We start from the raw sequence: 22,578 nt of genomic DNA, 5'->3' as shown, positions 1-22,578 counted from the left end.
ACCGCCTGCTTCGCGCCAGAAAATATCGTCTCGCCTCGTAGAGATTCTAATTCAAGCTGGCAGGATGTAGTACGAATCGGTGGCGTCACGGTGCACTATGCTTTTAACCTGCTTTGTCAGAAGACATACCGTCCCTTGTCATTGATAGTGGCATAAATAAAAAGAAAATGACTTCTCTTTTTATTGCGCGAATATGTCTCATAGATTTCCATCGTGAATCTCTTCTGTTATCTTTTATCATGCAAGGCATGAACATATTTCTTGATCTTTATTGGTTTCACGTCATAAGAAGCGCACGATGAAAAGGTAAATAAAACCAGATAATTACGAAATAAATTCCTAAGATCCTAAAAATTTATAAAATGATTGTTTTAAATATTAATTTTTTTCAAGTTACTCTACTATTGTATTAATGTTCATAATAGGTTAGCATAGGATTAGTGAATATTTATTGCGTTAAACAGGGTCCCAATTTGTTATTTCTTAGGTTTTATTCTAACGTTAACAACAGATTGACAGTGCCAGTATTGAATTAATGTTTGACAAATACCATAAATTCAACTGATTCGAATCTTCCAAATTTCAATCGAAAGAATGTTTTCGTTTAGAATTATGTTGCTTCCTATTTTCAACTTCGTTTGTACATGAGATTATAAACGCTGCCACATGTCTCGCACTTTACATTCGAAAAGAGAAAATGTACAGCTGGAAGCCGATTCGTAAATATACCACTACGTCCAGTCACACGATTCGTTTGTCAGACACTATTCGTTTTAGCGTCCCGTTGCTGAACCTCTTCTCTAGCAGTGTGGATCCACGTGCATTGTTCGAAAGTAGCTCTTAAATTTGCTCGCTATTATGTGACCTCGCTCCCTGACATCGCAATTTAGCTTATTCTTTCTTTTACGAATCAATTTTAATAATAAAAATAACTATCAAAAGAATAATTATTGATTATGATAAATAAAATCGTCGATATAAAGATCAAAGTTATTTTCAGGAACCTCCCACACAATTGAACTAATATTATTTGTGAAATTTTACAAGCGACTAATTACAAGTTACCAGAATTAATAAATACCCTTACGCAATAACAGCAAGTTTAACAATAAAACAATATGAAATTTTGTAAGCATGAAGATTTACAAATTATTTGATTATCCTATTCGTCAGAAAATTGTGAAATCGCAAAGAAAAAGTTTGTGATCTGCAATTTTTAACTTGTCATTTTGCTAATGCTGTTAATTAGTAAGTTATTAAGCAAGGACGCTCAGATTTTGAAATGCAGAAATCACAGGTAAAATTGTAACAACTGCTTTAACAACACAATTTCCGTTCTGCAACGCAAAGTATCGAAGCGGGTTTGAAATTTTTTTACCGCCGTATCACGTTTAGTTTGCAATATCGCGATTCACGTTCAACGATCGAGCGTCGTTTTTCACGCGGACTCTTCGTTTTTCCTCAATCATCGTGGCGCACTTGAACTATCGATGGGCGTCGAACTGCGCCAGCCCCGCTCCATAACTTTCCCGTAATGTCCGTACACCGTGCGAGCGCCGTTGGGCGCGAGGCAGCGCGATTAAATCGCGAACTGATATTGGCATACGGGGAAATTTACAGCGAATACTCTGCGACGTTTCTAACCGTGTTTCGCGGATTTTAATTGAATGTCTGACCCGCCGCATCCCTGGCTTTTTTATCTTCCCTCTCGCCTCGAATTTTCGTCGCGACAGAGTTTCCATTAAACGAAGTCGAGGAAACGAAATTCGGAAAAATTAACAAACAAAAAGTCGTGTAAACGAAGTCACGAAAAATTGATAAAAAAAACATTCCGTCGACGTTAGGTATGATTAATACGTTCGCGGTTTCGGGATTTCTTTCATTTCCGAATATATTTTTTAAATTACACTTCTTTCTTCATATCTTTAAATATAATGAAAGGTTTGAGAAGATTCATGAAGCATTTCGTATAGTGTTTAGTCTTGGACATTGTTGATCTTCGAAACTTGACAAATAAATCTTGCGCAATTTTCAATTGAGAAACATAATGAGTTTCCGAAAGTGTGAAAGCATTAAAGAACATAATTATATACGTACGTGATTATATTTACGTATGCCTGTAATTAGGTTTGATCGAGAAACCAAAAAAATGCAATCTTCTATTCTCGTAAGGCTGTCATAAACGTTTTTATGTGCTTTTAGAGTGTGACTGGTATTACAAGGATACCGATTGCCTGAACGGATGCGTGTTAGCGAGCCCTGGATATCCTGGTCTGTATCCTCCGAACATCCGGTGTCTCTACTCGATTACTTCCGGCCCACGGATGTCCATCGCGATTAACTTCACCGCCGTGCTTCTGCCTGAAAAGTGAGTACGCCTATTCAGTGTTTTTCATTGCACTCATTTATCCTCTTACTCTTTTCACATCCTCACAAACGACAGTAAATACTTCTATCTAATGAAAGAAGCCAATGTTATCTAATTACATCTTTTAATCACTTAGGATAATTTGACAAACCAAATTAGTATAATAAATTTTCTAACGTATTTTATATTCTTCCTTGCTACGTATCATATCGTTCACTTAATTTCGACAGCAAGAAGAACGATACTTGAATGACGTTTATTTAATGCATTAGATTCTAAGTGATTAAAAAATCTTGATTATCGCACATTACAATAAACATACTACAAAAAACATTTTTTATTCATAGTCCTATTTACATACCACTTAACAGCTTACAACTTTTCTGACATTAAAAATAGAACAAATCGTACAGGAAGAATTTTGAAAATACTATCACTATCGGGCAGCGAGTTTCACATGACGCCATAATTTCAAGCAAATAAGATTTCCAGTCACGGAACGGTGGTTCCTGGTATTCAACACGTTCGCAAATATTTAAATAACAACCACTCGTTCGCAGAGATACGGCTGGAAGCGTCTTGCGTCGAGTGGTAGCCCCTCTCGCCGCGTACAAGCTGTACCTTTTAACGTCAGTCGACAACGAAACCAATTTCGAACGTCGTGTGAGAGGCCTCATGCAAACCTCTGATGAGACGACGGACTCGAAAGCGTTCCGCCGAAATTCAAGTCTATAGAATTGTCGCGAGTCAATACGAGCGTTTTTCGTGCTTACAAGGGGTTGCAGACCTTTTGTGAAGCTCCGCGACAACAGGGTTTGATAATACGTTCTCGTTCAGCTGCATCGTCGACGAGCCGCAGCCAGGCACCTCATCACTGGTCGAATCATCCCCTCGAGCGGAAAGAAACACGCGCGAAACTCCTGTTATTCGGTGTATCGAGTTATCTCCGAGCCCCTCGAGCCAGTTCGTCTTTCTTGCCTATCCCTCGAACGGTTTCCACATTTACTCACTCGCGTTTACTTTACGGGAATGCTTTTGAAATCGAGGGTAGTTTCTCCTTTATGAGGTGTTTGCCTGTGTTTGTTTGGATGGCGAAACATTTTTCCTTCTTTGTTCCGTTGCGTTTAATTGGATTGAAATAGGAAAGAAAAAATTTGAGAAATCGTTGGTGGAATAGCTGTTGCTGAAAGGAAAGGCATTTTTGAGAGCATGATTTTTAATTTAGTATCACGCGACGTATGTTCTATTAAGACAGTACATGTAGTGTGCGTTGAAGGTCGAAGAGTATATTCTGAAGAGAAAAAATATGTTCACTTGCATCAGCCTTGATAGTGCTACACATTTCTTCAAAAATAGGAAGCTCGATTTTATATTTTTATCAATTTTCTACCGTTGTCAAATTTTTTTAATCCAATAAACTGGACTCTAGGCTTTTCTACATTTCCACGCGTCTTCGTCAAAATCACGTTCAGGGTGTAATGGAAACGTATTGAGTTCGACTATTAAACAAATTGACGATAAAGATTCTCGTTAACAGGTAATCAATTTCAAATACAAAATTCGAAAGAACGACAGAGAATAGTCGGTTGTTTATCAGTTTTGAAGACCAGTTCTAAATCTTTTCTAAATTGCACATCAGGTTTCCTATTGAAAAATAATAATAAACCAAATTTCGATAACATCGGACTAGTTTTTGGTGCAACGAATGGTATTATAGAATCTGACGGGCGTCCTGCTTTCTATTATAATCACGAAACAGCAAAGGTAGTATGCATCACGAAGCTGCTCGCGTGCGTACTCTTAACTAGTTTCGTATTTCATTACACGCTGAATATGTATAAAGCATCGTTTCTCGGTTCTCGTTACCGCTTGTTTTCGAACTTCGACAATTTACCACGAGCTGTAACTTCAGTCCATTATCCTCCACAGCCAAGTGTACGCGTGTACGTGTATGTATGGTAATCCGAATGGAAGATACGCGCAGGAAATCTTCGCGCTGACTGTCGCGCAACCCAAAGAGGGACTATCAAATCACCACATACTGTCTCCCCTATGAAACGCTGTGTCTCAGCTCGTTAACAATGTATACGTTGCTTCTTAACCTAGATCAATGATACATCGGATTATAGTCACGTGCAATCTGTCGATCCATCGAAATTAATGGAAACTGCTTCCCCAGTATCTGTTAATCCTACGGTTTGCCGGAAAGTACCTATTTAGACACGCATTAGCGGTGAATTATAGACTTCGTAGCATGATCGATGTTATCGCGGTACCGTTTAATGATTGATGTGAATTTCTTGAAAACATAAGTAGATTATTACGGACAGTGACGAAACTCAAAAGTATCGACAACACATTTCCTTATGTGGAATTTCCTTCGCACGAATATTTCTGTAAAATATATATCTTTGAGTCTAGGGTTAAAATACATTATAACTCATTATTGTTAAATTGCCGTATAGAGGAGACAAATACTAAAAAATATGTAATGGACTATTTTTAGCAAAGCATAACGTTTCAATGATTATAAAGCAGATTCGAGTTGTAGAGAAGAAAAAGTGGTCTGTGTCAATATTTTCGTCCATCGCAATATAAAATTCGAGAAATTATTTCTCTGAATTTTTCTCTGAATTCCTAACAACCTATCATGTAGATAAACCAATTCTTCAAGTATCGTATCATTGCATTATCGTTCTTAGAACGCTGAGCTTTTTCAATGCTATGGACTCTGCTATGCAAACATAGACAGCGTTATAATTAGCTAAATCTAGGATGAAAAGGCGACGTTTAATTCGTTTAAGGCGTTGAAAGAACGCGTCTCGTGAACGAAGAACTCGACAAAGAATGATTCGTAATTTCTGTACGGTGACTCGAAAGCGAGAGAGGAGTGGAAAGAGGGAGAAAAGGGGAAAATAATCACGGTACATGCAAGCAGTGCGGCGCTTTTTCGCCTTCTTCATTGCCAGTGACTAGTTTTTTACTGCGCCGGCTGCTGGAAAGTACTTCCATACGAGGGGCAGACGTCAAAAGTACACCAAGCACTTCCCTCTTCTTTGAAACGCGAACACGCGTTCCGTCTTTCTGTTCCGTGTTCCCCTTCACTTTCTCCAGCATCGCGCCATTCATCCTTGTGACGGACAAAGCAATTGAAAACCAGCCTGTGATCCGTTCGAAGCTTTTCACGGAAATTTTAAATCGTATAATTGATATTTTAATCGAAATATTCTTATGGCGAACATTCTGAATGTGTTCTTAATTCTCGTGCTTTTAATTTCTTCAGCTCTAAAAAACTTGAAGCTGCTTGGAAAGTAGTATGTTACAAGTAGTTACTATAATAAAATTTCTTTACTATCTTTTAGAATGATATACTTTTGCATCGACAGTAATCAACTGCACGTTGTATGAAATTTTTTCTTATACCTATATATCATAGTAAGTTGACATATTGGTTATTGTTGATTATAAATCTTCGATAATCTTAATTACAAATCTACAATATTTTTGAATTTATAACAAATACAGGATGTAACAAGTCGTTAACAACAATTTTGTCGGCATAAATGAATAAATATTATTTCCAATATTTACTATCCCGATAATGTGATTCAAGTAAAACACAGACAGAAACATTTTTAGAGCTTTGCATTCTATGTGAAAATCCCATTTAATTGAGATGTACTGACATAAAAATTAATTTTTTCTGACGATAGAAGATGAAAGAATGGTTAGCAATTGACGGAAAATATTTTAGTGGAAACAGTCTGTTTGATCATTCTGGATGTAGTACGAGGATCTAAATCCGACCGCATTTTGATTCCAGAAGCAGCAGGATAACCCGCAAAATCGTTCAACTTCGAACGTATGCGAATTTTACTCGACCTGCATATGTTCGAAGTCAGCTTTCACTATTTCATCCACAGAATATCATTTCAAACTGAAAAGTCAATGAAGAGCTCGATGTCGTTCGCACGTTTCCTTTTTCTGCTCTGGTATCTCTTTGTCGCTTAAAATTCAGTTGATTTTTTTCTTCAATCTCTCTCGTGAAGAATCAACGTCAGAAACATGCCACCATACATACAAACATACACACCATATATTAACCTTGTTGTTTTCTATGTCGTTCTTATTTAAACAAACAAAAAGATTCTTAATGTTTAAAAAAAGCTTTCGTACGTGAAATATTTAAGCGAGAATCTACGGATAAATAAGAATTCTTTTACTCTCCCTTCAAGTTTAAGAAGTTTCTAGCGATAGAAAGATTCTTAGATGCTTCAAAGGTCGCAGCAACGTTGAAAAAAACGAAAAGGAGAAGATTGTCTTATTATACAAAAAGAGAGCCAATAATCAGATAACACATTGTAGCCCCAATACACTGGAATATTTATGAGACCTTCGCTCCCCTTTCATCCTCGTGGTAATAAATTCTCATAGAATATGCAATCCATTTTGATTTCCCAGCAAGACAAACAACGACATGTGACAAGTCGGAAGAATCCCAGAGGACGGAACTTATTTTCCTCTGTGCAACGTGATGGAAATTCTAAATAATCTCACGCACTATTCTACGTTTCATCGCCATTCTACTGAAACACTCTAACAAACGAATGTTATTCCATGAAAACGGATACGGTGATTGTTTCATCGTTTAGCGGCACGGCAAAAATTGCACGAAAAAGCTGAACGGAAGTTTCGACTCGCTCTGAGCCACGATTGTCTTAAACTTCTCCGCAATAACTCGCTGACTGGACAACTTTTTCCCGCGACACGCTAATTGAAACGAGCGAAATATCGTCGTGAAAATGACAAAAAAAAAAGGAACAAACGGACAACCAACGACTGCGGTTGCGACTGCAATTTTAAATAACGATTAATCGTATACGCTGGCGGTCGCTCGCTTTACTCGAGTCTGCATGGAAATTTCTAACAGCTGGATACTAATTCGCCAACAATATCGTTGCATGGAGATTCCATAGGAAATTACCAGTTTTTCCGACATTTTGTAAAACAACGCGAAAACTGTCGATTGCGACTGGGGATGAAGCGGAATTGTATTTTAAAATGTGGATCTATGGAAAATGCATAAATATTCGCTATCACCATCGAACAACGGCGAAGCGTTTATTAAAATTTTCCGGAAAATTTTGCTTATGATATTTCGATAATTTCAACAGATAGAATGCAAATATTCGTCCGAATAAACACGTGGCAGACTTGTTAGCGTGGAACGATAACTACGAAATTAACAGAATTTCAACAAACGCGTGAAAAAGAATGTGGTTGGCTAATTAGGAAAGTTGTAATGGTGCACAGGTTGTCTATTAACATTAACTGGCTCGAGAACGGTGCACACGAGTAACGATAATTACCCAGCGACACGTTTTCCGCTGAGGATCCTGTGACTTTGAGCCGCGAACCTTCTCGACATACCTATGCAAAAGCAAAACTAGGTTAACGACTGTAATCGATCGACTTCCTTTTACAAAGATCCTACTATTTTCTCCTCTGTAACGAAATTATGTACACGTTTCTATTTCGCTATTATGAACAACTAAAACAAATATTTGCCTTTTCAAAATTTTCCAACTTGTATCACATGCGTTAACCGTAAAAAGCATCAAGGCTGCAAACTATAACTTACTTTACCTTCAAACATTACCACACCTATAAAAATGTCCACATAACGTAACCTCATTTTCCTGAAACATTTTTCGAAGAGCAAATAGTTCACAATAACTGAATTTTGTATTCTCATCGCTATCACCTTTCGTTGAAATAACAGGGACTCGAGTTTATTTAACTGATATGTAAAATTCTTTACCAGATGAAATAATAAAGTAAAGTGAAGTAATAAACAAACTTTCTTATTCGACCGAAGCAACCAAAATCTAATCAATTAATTAAAATTTCGCTGCAATACACGCGTTTCGAATAAATGAAATTCAACAGAGGAAGATATAAACCCACAAAAATAAATCCATAAAAAAGAATAGTTAATCCGACCCAATTTTCCTTTAATCTCAACTACGAACTATAGTAGAATATCCTCGCCGCTTATTCGAAAGAGCGAGTAGGATCGTCATAAAAAGTAGATCTTTGCATGAGGTTCGCAACAAAGGGAGGACGATATGTTCTATGCGCTGTAGCCATTTGAATTCCCTTTTCCAGCGGTCGGTCCGGAATGTAAACCGGCATCCGGATAACGGCCGGGTAACTTGCTCGAACATCTCATAGGGATCAGCCCTAAAGGATTCAAGATGGTCAAATGTACGAACCATCTCAGGCCCGTTCCTCGCCCCGATTCATTATTCAGACCTTACTTTCGCCTCGCCGTTTGAAAGGCGCTGATCGCTCTCCATCCTGGCGAATTCACACGGTGGCTGAGCCTCACCTCGGCCAGTTCAAAACGAAGAACGGGTTGCTAAGGATAAAACCGGTAGCCACCGCCCTCATCCATGCAAACGCCGAAATTATTCCAACTACACCGCGGCAACACTGAGACAGCGATTTCTTACCGGTGGGGTCGGCTTCGCTCCTTCTGCCCTGTCTCTTTCACTCCCACGCAAATTTTCATATTCTCTCGCGTCTCTTTTTCTACTTCTGCTTTTCTCTGCTGCCCGTTTCTATCTCGACGTTCGTCGAAACACGAATAGCCACGGGTTTCGTGTGTTACGCTGGATCTCCGTCTAATGAGAAACATGAGATTTTTAGGATTTTCTGGTAGCGTGAAATGGTTGCGTTCAAGTTCAGTTGATTGTTTGGTGCTGAAGTAATTATTCGAGATTCTTGAGGAGTGATGCTACCTTTTTCTTTCATTCATTTCACCTCATTTTGTCGAGAGTATAGCTTTTATACCGAGGTGATAATTATTTAATTAAATTTTAGTTGACTGGGGTTTGATTTCTGTTCAGATGGTATATTATGGTGGTAGGATTCTTAGATACTGTTAGTGTTTCTTTGGAGTATTTCATAGGCCGCTGTGAGGTTTATAATGTTTCTACTGGAGTAGTAACTAGTTTGATTGTGAGTATTGGAAATGGAAGAGCATTTAATTTTTGCTTGTTAATAGTGTTTCTTTGAAATATTTGGGTTTCCTGTGATTCCATGGGGTTTATATTGTTGCTACTGAACAATACTTGGTTTGATTATAAATATTGGTAAGAAGAAAAGATTTCATTTCTGTTTGACCGGTTTAATGAGTAAAATCGCGTAGAATATGACAGGCGATTTTTCTTCTGACGTCGTATACAAATTGATAAACTACCTACCGATGTGTCATTAGATCTTTGATGAACGGCTCGCATCAGGAAGCTTAAAACAGGTTCAACAAATTTCCGTCTGGTACGCGTGGGATATACAAAGCGACGAACAACATCGATCTCGTTCCAGGACATTTGATTCGGCTGGTTTTATTAAATCTGTCGCCAATAACGTCATGGCCTATGGATAGAGTGTTCCGTAGTCTTGTGTTATTAACGTTGTGGCCATCTGTCACCGGTATCGTAAAATTCTGCGTGTTGTACGTTCATTGATTCGTAGCTTCCTATGTTTCCATCGACTGGCCTTCTCTCGGTTCCCTCTAGAACAGACCTCAAATACTTTGAATCACGAAAGCTCCACTAGACCTTTATAGCTCTCTAAATCGTAACAATTTTACAAATCTACAGTTCCGTGCAAGAAATATTAGATTACCCCAAAAGTTCCTTTCGTTTTATAAGGAAATAATAGATGCGCAACATTTTTTGTTTTATATTATTTTATTGAATTATGTGTGATCCATTTTGTTCTATTGGATGAAAATCGTGCATCTATTATTTCCTCATAAAACAAAAGAAACTTTTGAGACGACCGATATTCCTCACTTACTCATCCATGTATAGACCTTCGCCTCATAAATATTTTTTAAGGGAGGGCTTATAATCTTTCTGAAAAAAGCAACGTATACATGAGAACATGATGTTTATTTATAGTAATGTTCATCGTAGTTTTAAAAATCACGCTTGAATTAAAGAAAAGATAAACATAGAGTCGGTAGGAACGCATTACAGAATTATCTCGAGTTTGAAACAATTGGTTTCGAAAATTTATCTTTGACAAACATTAAGTTATGTATTTCTAGAATCTGTTTTCCAAATTGTACACTACAACGTATAAAATTCCTATAAAAATACTACAAAGGAATAAACGATTCTGAATTAATCTCGACTAAACTAGATCATAAGCGGTTTATTTCTTTGTAGAGTCTCAGATTGTTCTTATTACTTTCGAAACATAAACTTTGATCCGTGTGTTAGTTAATTTTGTAACTTTACTACATCACTTCCTAATCTTAACTCACCAAACTTTAAAGCATTCCGAAAGTTCTTGCGTCGAGTTTTATCATACGGAAAACTTCAGTAAGAGGCGTGAGCCATTAAAAATAATTCAAGGACTCGATTCGAAGGTTCGCGGTGTCACGGGTGCAAAATAATGGCACGACTCGCATCGTCCTTAGCGATTCTCGTTGGCTGGAATTTAATAAGAACCGCATAAAGTTAGGGCGGATTCCCGTTTATTCGAGACGGCTTCCCGCGCGTACCTGCGAGCCCAGGGAATATGTGTTCCGCGTACGCAAGCATCGGTGTATGTCTGTGGTTTTCGTGTGTTCGCACACTTGTCGGATCCATGTGCAACATAAAATAGAGGGAAATAGAGAGAAGGAGGAGCTGAAAGCTTTTGTACTCCCCATCCGGAGTCACCTAGCCGCGAGGCCAAGCTTCTGCCGCTGCTAGCTTACACTCGCTATTGGCTGCTAGTATATACGCCGCTGGACCCGCAGCTTTTCTTGTCAAGGAAACTACGTTTGCGTATCTCTGTGGCGCTAGACTGCGTCAACAGCGCCGCATTAACCTAAGACTACCGAAATGGACGAAAATTCCTTACAGAATTTATCGTCGATCTTAGCGTATCCTTCCGAGTTTCTTATTAGTGTCTGTTCATAGTAAAAATGTTCAGGATCCTCTCTATATATATAGTGGTTACAAGAAGTACTTGCGTATCATCGTATTTATTATAGCACTTACACAATGCTTGATTAAGTGCGAGTGCAATTCAATTTTATATCATTTGGCACGTATCACGTGTCGGTTACAAATATTTGATTCTATGAAAATGAAGTCTACTCGAATAGAAAAAAGATTTCAACTATAATACATGATGCGATGAAAAGAACAGCGTCCTATTATATTTAAAAATATAAACCATGTTTTCTCTGTACGATTATTTCGGTTAATTTAACATTGTCGTATAATTGAAATTTTTGCTACTTTGAGATTTCGTAAGAGCGTCTAATTAGAATGTGATCAGAAAAGTCCCATATAATCATTTAGTTTACAGCATATTTAAAGACTCCCTAAAGGATGTTCGATTGGAAATATTTCAATCGGAAATTTAATTAGAATATGATTCAAAGGATTCTTTTTCAAGGGATAAAATAATTCACATACAGATTACCAGATAACGATACGTCAAACGAGAAAGTTCACATGTAGCAGAAATGTTAAACATTATTCGTAAATTTACATTTATCGTGGAACAGTGGCTGGCAAATATTCCGTGCTTTTCCATGCTTAAGTGCACGCTTTCCTCGTACCAGTAATCTACGAGATTCACGCGAATCGCGCGTTGCTTACAGTCAGAGGAAGAAAATTTCGTCCTAGGTCATGCGGAATCCTTGTTTGAAGCGGAAGAAGAGGCGAAAAAAGCATCCTCGAAAACTGCGTGATATTAAAGCGGGTAGAGAATCTTATTAAATGCGGGTAAACAGGCGAGAAGATACACGAGGTCAATCCGCGGTAAACGCATTGTAGATATTTTTAATTAAATATTTCCACGGTTAGCGGTGTGTTTTTACGTGCTAGGCATTCGGTGTACATCGAAAAATGTAATAACGTCGGCCGCGACAGCCATCGAGAAACTTTTACTATGGGGATAGGTACGGGAACGCCGCCCCCGCCCTTTTCCGTGCGGAAAACAAAATTCCGTCGTTGTGCCATCCATAAAAATGCTGAAAGCGACGAATCTACATCCTATTAACGATGCATTTTCGTTTGGTTCGCCGACACGAAGGGACGTCGCGTGGAACATTAATTAAATCAGCCCGGGACCGACGTGTTTCGGTAATTAATGAAGTGTCACGAAAATCGAACAATATGCAGATACGGCGAGGAGTCTGACACGCGCAATTTCATCCAATAAAATCAAGTTACACGCAGCTCGTCTGCTCAGCATTCGCGGATGCTATTGGAAAAATTGAAAATCACTTTAACGACGATCGTTATCCTCTTATTCGACCTGTATGCCGCGAACTGTAACTCGTAACTATAAAATCGTGTCATTGATAACCATTCCATTGGTCGATCTCTATTTAGTTTCTGATTCGTCGGTTTATTTGATCAAGAGGTGATCATTAACAAGAGAATAGAATTCTATTCGTATTTCGATAAAATAGAAATTCTTTTTAGGAAAAGTGATAGAATTAACAAAATGGATAAAGATTGTAATCGTGAAATCAAGATTCTCTGCCTTTAGCTTATTTCCAGTTGAATTGACGGCGACAGTAAAAAGTGACAAGTACAAACTAATTCTTTTTCGAAATCAACGTGAATACATAAAACGATACATATATATGCATAACATCGATATTTATGTGAAACATTTCTCTATGAATTTCCTAAACGAAATTACATATCCATAGTTTTTAACTTTTAAAAGCACGCAGAGTTACTCACGGTTTTCTCAAATAGATTTTTGTATCGCTTTATAACATAATGTACCGCCTCGATTTATTTTATAACATCTATTTTATAAGCACACTTTCCATTAGAAGCTAATGAGTTGTTGCCACTGACCGAAAACTTTCACAATATCATTTTCATTTAGAATAACATATAGAATTATAAATTACACGGAAGGGCAAATGAAGAACGTTATTTAATTAAATGAAAATGTCTCGAGGGTAAATATTGTCCGTGCAACGAGTAAGTACCAGTAGCCAGTGCCTGGAAACTTCAGCGAAGGCGACACTCAATTACCACGCGCGTCTCGCGAATATCCCGTCGCATTCGTCGTAGTTGCAAACATCGTAACGAAACGTCACGTGGTAAGGCGGTAGGCGAGATTATTACGGAGGGTTGCACAACTCCATGTGGACGCTCAAACGCCATGTAACGTCGAACTCTTCTGTCTCGACGGTTTTCTCGTATTCGTGTTTCCTGTGTGACACGCGTCATTTCCACGGGATACTAACCGGTCCCCGGTGCTAACGTTTGACCGTGTTCCACATTCTTGCGCAAAATGTATCTCACGTGGAAGATAACTCCCAAAGGCAAAGAAGAAACGGGCAACGATGGACGAAGATAAAGCTGCCCCTAAATTTTCTACCAGATAAAAGAAATTGCTCAATTTGTTGAGGAATTTCATATTTAACGTGGCAGAAACTAGAGATAAAAGAATTTCTCGCCGCGAATATGGGGAAATTTTGGACGATAAATAATACGTATATAGCTTATTAGGAGTGTTGGTGATCTTGATGTAAGCTCAAATGAATCTGATTACTCGAATTTAACTGACGATACTTTAAACACATTTACCATATTCACAGATAATTTATGATACAACCTGGATTTAAGATTTATACAAAAGTACGATTCTAGGTAATTAATTCAAAGTACAGGATGTCACAAAGTATGTGTGGGATATTTATAGGGTCGATTCTGGACATCAAATCCAAATAGAAAAATCCATCTTGAAGATGATGTTTGAGACATAATTTTCTCGCTCTCTTCATGCTTTTGACTCTGATATAACATTCACGTACTTTGTAACGTCCTATATATTTTCCATTGTCATTCCTAAATTTCATTTATATGTTCTTTGATCCCGGTCCACCATAAACTGTTCAAATTGAATTTCCTCGACGACGGTTATCTCCTTTGTGTCGTCTGCCGGTCTAATCGTCATAAACGAAATAAAGTGACGTATTGTGCTAACGCAAAGTACCCAGAGGCTCGCTTCTTGTGTCCACGAAAAGTTCTTACAGCGAAGCCAACCACGACGAAAAGGTTACAACGCTTCGATACGGTAGGTTGTGTATCGTTCGTCTGTTGTACTCAACGGCGTTGTGTACACGCATACCAGAAGAGGTTCCACGTGTCCAGGAAACTAAGGCTCGTAACTGGAGATAATTGGCCGTACATGCGTTGTTCTCCCATCTCTTGTTTCATGAGCCATTACCCTGTTGTTCCACGAATTTCCTCGTCTATTCTTTCACATTTCGCGAGCAACAACCACGAGCAATGTCACCATCGGGAGGAAAATTTTTCGACAACTCTGTCCGTTGTCCCAACGTTTTCACCGGGGGAAACCGGTTTTAATTTGCGAAATGAATTCTTGATGGCGCGACGACGCGCAGCACCGGACCCTCATAAATCGGTCGTCGCTCCATGAAAACGATGTTTCCTCATTCAACGTCTCGTTCGTTCCTTCTTCAACCCTCTCTGCCGTGCTGTATCCACCGTCTCTACCCTTTCCGTCGTGTAAATCGTTTTCCGACGAACGAATTTACGCCGACGATTTATTGCGGCTGCTTTGCCCACGTCGAATTCCCGGACATACCACCGCCGTTTTTCATCGGTCGTATTAAGGCTTCGACGCAACGGCCGTGGATATTTAATCAAGCCAACGCGATCGATTCTCCGTCTGCGATTTAATAACGACAAATCGCGCACTGATTCGAAACGAGTATTACATAACTCGGGGTGTAGCGCGACGATCGATAGGGAAGGAGTAAGACGGAGAAAATGTTTCTGATAAGATACAGCGAGGAAATTCCTGTTGCATTGTGGAAGGAATCGGTTTCTGGAGGTTAATAGAAATCTATAGAAATGACCGTGTTGATATAGGGACGATTGAATTTATTTGCAGCGAATTGAGCGTATTTGGTAAAGCGAATGGATGTATCCGAAATTTTATTCCAATTAGTTCGAGCTCACTGAGTAATTTCGAAGACCTGCTTATGATCTGACTGTGTCCCCATATTCCTGCAATTAATTGCATCTTTGTAAATATATTTCAATTCGATAAAATTAGGAATGTAAAGAAGCGTATGTTACAATTTGACACTGAAAAGAGTCGTACAAATTGAACACTGGATTTAATTTAATATAGAAGTGTAAAGAACAGAAGTCACATAAATATTATTGTTTTATTTGAAATTTTACAAAAATCTACCTTTAACTCAACAATGTATCGCTAGAATTTTCTAAATTCCTAACAAAGAATTTCCAGTTAAAGGTGAACGAACTGTAATTGTTGAAAAGTCCGTTATCCCGCCCAATTAACTTCCGTGACACATGTCTGTTACGAATAGCAATTTGAAGGGTCGTTTGCTCGGTTTCCAACATCCCAGTTACTTGTCCCATTAACGCGTCAATTTTCCGGTCATCGATCGTGGAGGTTTTGGTAAAACTAGCCGACTACACACGCGACGAGAGAAAGGGAACGAGGATCTCCAAACATTTAATTATTCGAATAATTTATTTACTCCAGTGAAACACGGTGCGAGCTGCGAGAAGGTAAACTTGTTCGTTATTTCGATAGGCCGCAACAGGATGTTTGGTGAAATCTGCTAAACTGGCAGTCGCGAAAAATTGAAGGAAAATTCCTGGCCACGGTGGCGCGAATATACAACTTTGACCTAGTGACCAGATTTTTCCGCAAACTCCCACGATATTTATTCGTTTATTTACCTCGCCGAAAACGATGGCGAGAGTTGAAAAGAGAGATACGCGTTGTTCTGTCGCGAGAGGCTGCAATATCGTCCGGCAAACGAGCATCGTCAAACCTTTCTGCCGATGTAATAACAGCTGACAATCTCTGACGTAGATTTTCCAATAACTATGAAAATGCTGCTGCGATTCGGTGGGCTTTCTAAAAAGTACAAGGATTAAACGCTTTATCCGCGCACTCTCTCGCCGGCAGTTTCGTTATTTCTTTTGAAACCGTACGAGGCGACGCGTAAAACGAGGCGCTTGCCACTTTCGTGGACAAGACGGACGAACATAAACAAAAAGAAATTTTCAAGATAATTCTTGCTTTTACGTTTTCACGTGTATATTTCTGCAGTTTCCTTGGAAAATATCGACTATGTAGGAATTCGTAGTACAACAAATCTTCATTCATATGAATTTATCAGAGGACAAATAATTTCTATAACTGCAGTTCATATAGTAGGAGTCTATTGATTCTTCTCACTACCAATGATCTTTTGTTAGTATAAGAAGAGTTCACATTCAGACAGGTGGATTTAACCGGTAGAAGTAGAACCAGTAGAAGTTTGTTTGATCGAGCACCGATTAAAATTTCTTTCAAATACATGGAATTCGTATAAATGGATATCTATGAACAGAATTACAAGTATCCTACTCGTAACACATAACTGCTAGCCTCTGAAGAATCAGTTAGTCAGTTAGTCAGAATCAGTCACAATGCATACCGAGATATAAAAATAGGCAAACGTATCGATGTGTCAAAAATATAATCTGCGATGCTATCGAACAATGTGTTACGCTTCATACAATTCGATATTCTAAATACGTAAGATCCCTAAAAATTCTTCCAAAAGTTTCCACTTCCCTTTCCATCGTGCAACGACGATTACGTGGGATTTGATAAATCGACGTCTCGGAAACTACTACCATTCTCGTGGATTTTTTAAATCACCTACCAGTGTTTATCGAAAATCGAAAGAAGGGAGAAAGAAAGGAGAGTTGCGTGCGTATATTCGTGGTATCTGAAAATCGAGCAATCTCTTTCAGAAACATTGCGCCAACTAGAACGGCGTAACTTCCCCATTACGTATCCAACCGCATTTTTCCGTAGGCGATAAATCAAGTCGAAGCACGGTTAAACAAACTGCAGCCATTTTCACGCGGCCTGAAACTCTAGCTCAAAATTTTTCTGGGGGAAAAAAAAGGACGTGTACAAACACGTACACGGGTATACACAATAGCACGTGTACATTGGAAAAAAGATGGGTAGGAAAAATATAGGGACGAATGGCGCGTTCGATGGTAGTAAACAAAAATACAAACATAAATCTGGCCCTGTCCAACTCCGACACACTGACCAAAATCTTCCGCAAATGCCGGTGAAAATTTATGCATTATTTGTTCTCCGACTCGTCGTTCGGCGATGAATTTCCACCTGTCGATCTCCCTCTTGTCGTGTCTTTGTCGTGTTCATCTGTCCTGATGTCATCGAATATTATTATTATTATATAATTATATAAGTATATATATATAATTGTGGTACTGTGATATTGTTATATAGTAATTAAATCAATGTATACATCAACAGGATACTAAATAAGATGGTAAATAAACAGATCGGTAATGTGATCAACGCAAATAAACAATGGATATAAATGAGAAATTAAAAATGAAAAGTAACGAGGAATACCATACGTATAAACAATCCCAGTATATAAATAAACTATAAATAAACCGAGAAAATAAATAAACCAAGGATGTGGACAAACAAAACATGGATATAAATGTACGCGACAAAAATATAAATAAACCAGTCAGAGATCGATATAATCTTGGAATATAAATAAAGAAAAATAACTATATGATGAATAATCGTAACAATATCAAGTAATTTCACGTGGGGTATTTCTTTATCAAATCAGTCTATCTTAAATCATCTATTCGTCACAAAAGCTTGAATCGTAAATTCCACGTCATCCCTCATCAACCGATTCCCTCTCCACAATCTCATAACTCAAATTCAACCTCATATCTTCAGCTTTTACCTAGGGACAATCCCTCGCTAACACAAACATGGAAGCAGAGAAAAGGCTACAGAAACCCTAACTCCGCTAATCCAATACCTCCACCATTCTCTTTTTCCACCCGCTACTTCCTCATAACAAAAGAATATAATCTGGGAGCATAATCGTTAACCTTCGACCAGCATTTATCGCGTTACGTGATAGCAGAGGTCTGGTCACCATATTGCGACGTTTATGCGACACTGATCCATCGCAAGCTGCGGTCGCGTGACCATTGCACGAGATACGAAATTACGTGGCTGGTAATATCACGGTACCACTTCTAAGCTGTGTTTCAGTCGTTTGATGCTGCACTTTCGGACCAAGCGTGAATTCTCCGCTTCGAAGATCGAATGTTAAGTAGGCGAGGTACCGATATAGCGTTCTGACTGCGGTTTCGTTCCACCAACGTAGTCCAAGCGACATTGGATTTCTGTATCGCCACGGAGAAACGATCTGACAAGCTGTTTCACCAACTGCGTTAGTTTATTTTGTGAACCTCGTTGCTTTCGATCCACTATACACAATTTGTGCTTCTGTTGACCCTCAATTATTGATAATTAAGTCTTTAAGAGAAGTCTGAATTTTTACTTCATTATTGTAACTTGGCGAAGAATTTTACGAGATTTAGCATATACGGATCTTTATTCACAAAGATCTTAATATACCAATATATATAATTAAACAAGATTGCCATAACATTGGATTAATTCTTAAAATAAAGTGATTTGTGAGAAACTATATTCCAGAGACCAATGTCTGTGATAAATAATAATATAGACATTAATCGAACTCTTCGATCGATCAGGATTTGTAATATTCCAAATATTTTACACGTTGTACCCTACTCGTTACCAAGTACCCTAAATGCTCTACATATTCTAAATCTTCATAGTGTTCTAATTTTAAATCAACCTACACTTAAATTCACGTTAGCTATTTACAAAGAATTAAACATTTGATGCATAAAATTCCCTTCAAAAGTAGAAAGGTTCATAAAAAAGTATGCAAAGATGTAAAGAAAAACCGAGACAAACTTCGACACTGTTATGAGTGAGATTATGACAGAAGAATGAGAGTCAGCGGAAGATCTTTCGCCAATAAGAATAGAAAGCGCTTGCAGGTAATGGTATCGCATCGTAAATTCTTGAGTTAATTTATCACGGAAGGTAACAGAAAAGATTTGACGAGTACCGTGAAAAGGTTCACGGAACGAAATTGTGTTCTTAACAAAGATTCATACTGTATGGTATTCGCGTGCAGATGCATCGCGTGCGATTTCGTTGCATGGCTACGCGTAGTTTGCAGCTATTGGATCGAGTAACGAGCGCAAAACGATCCTATTATTTAAATGAATACATTTGCGAAGGTATACACGTCAGAGCCGACATTCTTTCGAATAAAGAACGCTTCCAGTTAAAAGGACTCGTTATCAAAAATGTATGCGTGTAACATCCACGAACGAACAAAACTTTCGAATATATCAAAGAAAATTATAAAAGTAAAGGAAATAAAATAGTGCATGAGCTTACAGGAACGCTGCACGACGTCTATTAAAGAAACTGTAATTTTCATATATTTTTTCAAAAATACGTATCACGAGTAAACTTTCAAAATAATTATGTTGCTTCTTCAAATTTGTTAAGCTTACAGCAACTTTGGTTATAAAATTTCATCGGTAAAATATTCACAATAATATGTAATGCAAACGCTGAAAAATTAAGCCATTTATGTAGCGCACGTCATTTATACATTTATAGGAAAAAAGAAAGGAAAGCTACATTTAACGAGCGCTGGTCTTCAGCCATTCAACGATTTCATGCATGAAATTACGCGGAAAAATCGCGGATGATCCATTAAAAAATTTATTCATTAATTTTGACATCTTTTTAAACGAAGTACTCGTTTAACTATTAAACGTAGACAGCTGTTACACGTCGAAGGCGTCTAATTGTTTCGTTAAAACGGAAGAATTTACGAGTCAATTACAATCCTTCCTTCTACACGATACACATGCTACAGTTGTACGAAGCGATGGAAATTTCTTTCTGGTTACTCCTAACAGAGTATCCAGTACAATTAAGCAAAATTATGCTCAGGTAACTTGTAAATCTACTAGGCTATCAATTTAGCTAAATGGATCCCCCCTCTCTTTAATCCCATGCACATTCGCCTTTAACGACTAGGAAATTAATTTACACCTAATTGTTCTGGAATCCGCGTTATTAATAAGCGATCGGTTTAATAAGAGGTGGACACGCGTCGTTATGAATTAATTAATTAATATATAGAAAAAAGGAAAGGAAGGTGAGGATGAAAACGTTTATTAATCCGCCATTATCGAATCGTTGCGTGCACACGTTAATTACGAAGCTAACAGCTCTGAATATTAATCATTTTCATACACGTACGGGTAATAACCTAACCGCGTGTTGGTTGCGTGTAAATATCATTGCGCTTCATGGTAATGTTAGCACGTTGTAATTCGTAATTCATCAGCCGAAGAGAAACGAACGCGTTCCGCTGGTACATAAAAGAATTTATTACTCCGGCTGCGATACTAATTGACTAATTAACTTCGTCTGGACAATCGATGATTATTAGCGACTGTTATGGACGCTTGCCGATCATTAAATACGATACACAATATAGAATTTTAATAAAGTAAAAAATATCAGCGACTCGGCTGTCATTAGACCGATGAAAATAATCTCCGTCGTTTAAAAGCGTCCCGGAAGACGTCAATAAGAACGATTTTAAACTCCCACTTTTCCCAGTGCTCCAGATACCTGTTTACCCTTAATATCCCGTTACACCGTTTCTCGACGAACAACGGGCGCGCTCGTTAAAGTGTATCGCTGCATCACGCAATTACGTTCTCGCCACGGAATGCGAAATAAAGGAAGGGAACGAAAGAGACAATAGCAGACGAAGAGTAGAATGGAAAAAGAGAAGAATGCGAAAGGCTAAGTAGAGCCACGGGCATTGGCAATAATCCGACGACTCGGCGGTATCGCGAACGCGCGCACACCTCCGCGACGGTTTTGCATTACCGTCGAAATGAGAATCGTTGGATCCAATTATGTCCGCAAAAAATATCTATGAAGAAGCTGCCAGCTGATAATCGAGCTAGTTTGCATTCTACCGCGACGCGACGATCCCCCTACGAAAGGAAAAGGGAGAGGAGGTCTAACTGGGCGAAACGGAAGAATGCCAGCTAAGAAGAGAAGCGGAGAGCCATAGGAAGAGGGAAAAAAAAGGGAAAGGAAGGATGGTGATTCTCCGCTGGTGAAACAGCTGCAAGAAGTCGCTGATAAAGAGAATGGCGTGTCGCGTAGTGGTAGTTCGGTTATTTAAATCGTCGCGACGCCTGATTGGTCAAAGCAATGTAAATGCTCGTTTCGTTCTACGCTTCGACCCTCCACCCTTAACTTCTATCTCGTACCATCTCTATCACGTCGCTCTGCGCTACGAACTCCACGCTACCCACAGCGACAATTTCGCTAATGCGAATCTCACCTGAGGGCCTGACAGCGATTTCAGGGGTGACGAGAGGAAGAGGATCCCTCGAGAAAGGGAATGAGTTCATCAGGTCCTTCCCGGCCTAGCCTTTCATCCCCTTGCTGGATTCTCGTTTCTACCACCTCTTTTCATCGTCCCTTCTCCAAACAGAAGAAGGAAACTGGTTCTCTTCCCCTCGAGTTCTCAAGACGTATTGATTTATATCCTGGCACCCCATGGAAAAGAGATAAGACCGTGGCCGGGAAATGAGATAACACCGTGAATTCTTACCGACCCCCCACCCTTGCAATCTGTCCCGTGATAACTTCTCCTTCGACGCGTCTCCACTATGAAAACGTCCCTTGAAATCGGATACGTAAATGTCCCGCGTGTACCTCTCGTATAAGATAGACAAGATAAAGGTGAGCCAAATTGCCCAACGATAACCAGCTGTCTCTGTAGATTTTGTAGGGTTAGAGGGCCCGTCGGTTGTATTACGTGGAACAGAAACAAAGACAATGTGAGACCTAGAAATCCACGTGAAACAATCTTCTGTAATTTCAATATATCGTTGATTTTAAAATACTATCCGTTAATCTTGTATAGGGTAGCAATTTTACTTTTAATTTTAAAATTATTAATTTTAAAACAGTTCCTAAACTTAATGAAAATACGGAAGATTTGTTGTTAATTCCGGTTTCAAATATTCAGTAAAATATTCCTTGAAATATTAAGGCCTTTCGTTTATGAAATGAGCGCCCGGATAAATTGGACGCAGCAAAAAAGTATGCACATAATATGGAAATATATATTAAATATCCTGACAATATTATACATA

General features: G+C 38.6%; 1 protein-coding gene across 10 annotated transcripts in view; it reads left to right on the top strand.

Annotated features, from left to right (window-relative positions):
* The window catches only part of LOC100643756, a 269,723-nt gene that overhangs the window by 178,946 nt on the left and 68,199 nt on the right, over nucleotides 1–22,578 (top strand). For all 10 annotated transcript variants that reach the window (XM_048413828.1, XM_012320389.3, XM_048413823.1 and 7 more), the window contains exon 7: nucleotides 2,203–2,368. In XM_048413828.1, the coding sequence (XP_048269785.1) occupies nucleotides 2,203–2,368 (166 nt within the window). The remainder of the gene's footprint in view (nucleotides 1–2,202; nucleotides 2,369–22,578) is intronic.

The sequence above is a fragment of the Bombus terrestris genome, chromosome 2 (assembly GCF_910591885.1).
Source record: "Bombus terrestris chromosome 2, iyBomTerr1.2, whole genome shotgun sequence".
NCBI classification, from domain to species: domain Eukaryota; kingdom Metazoa; phylum Arthropoda; class Insecta; order Hymenoptera; family Apidae; genus Bombus; species Bombus terrestris.
This window is presented reverse-complemented; position numbering and strand designations above follow the sequence as displayed.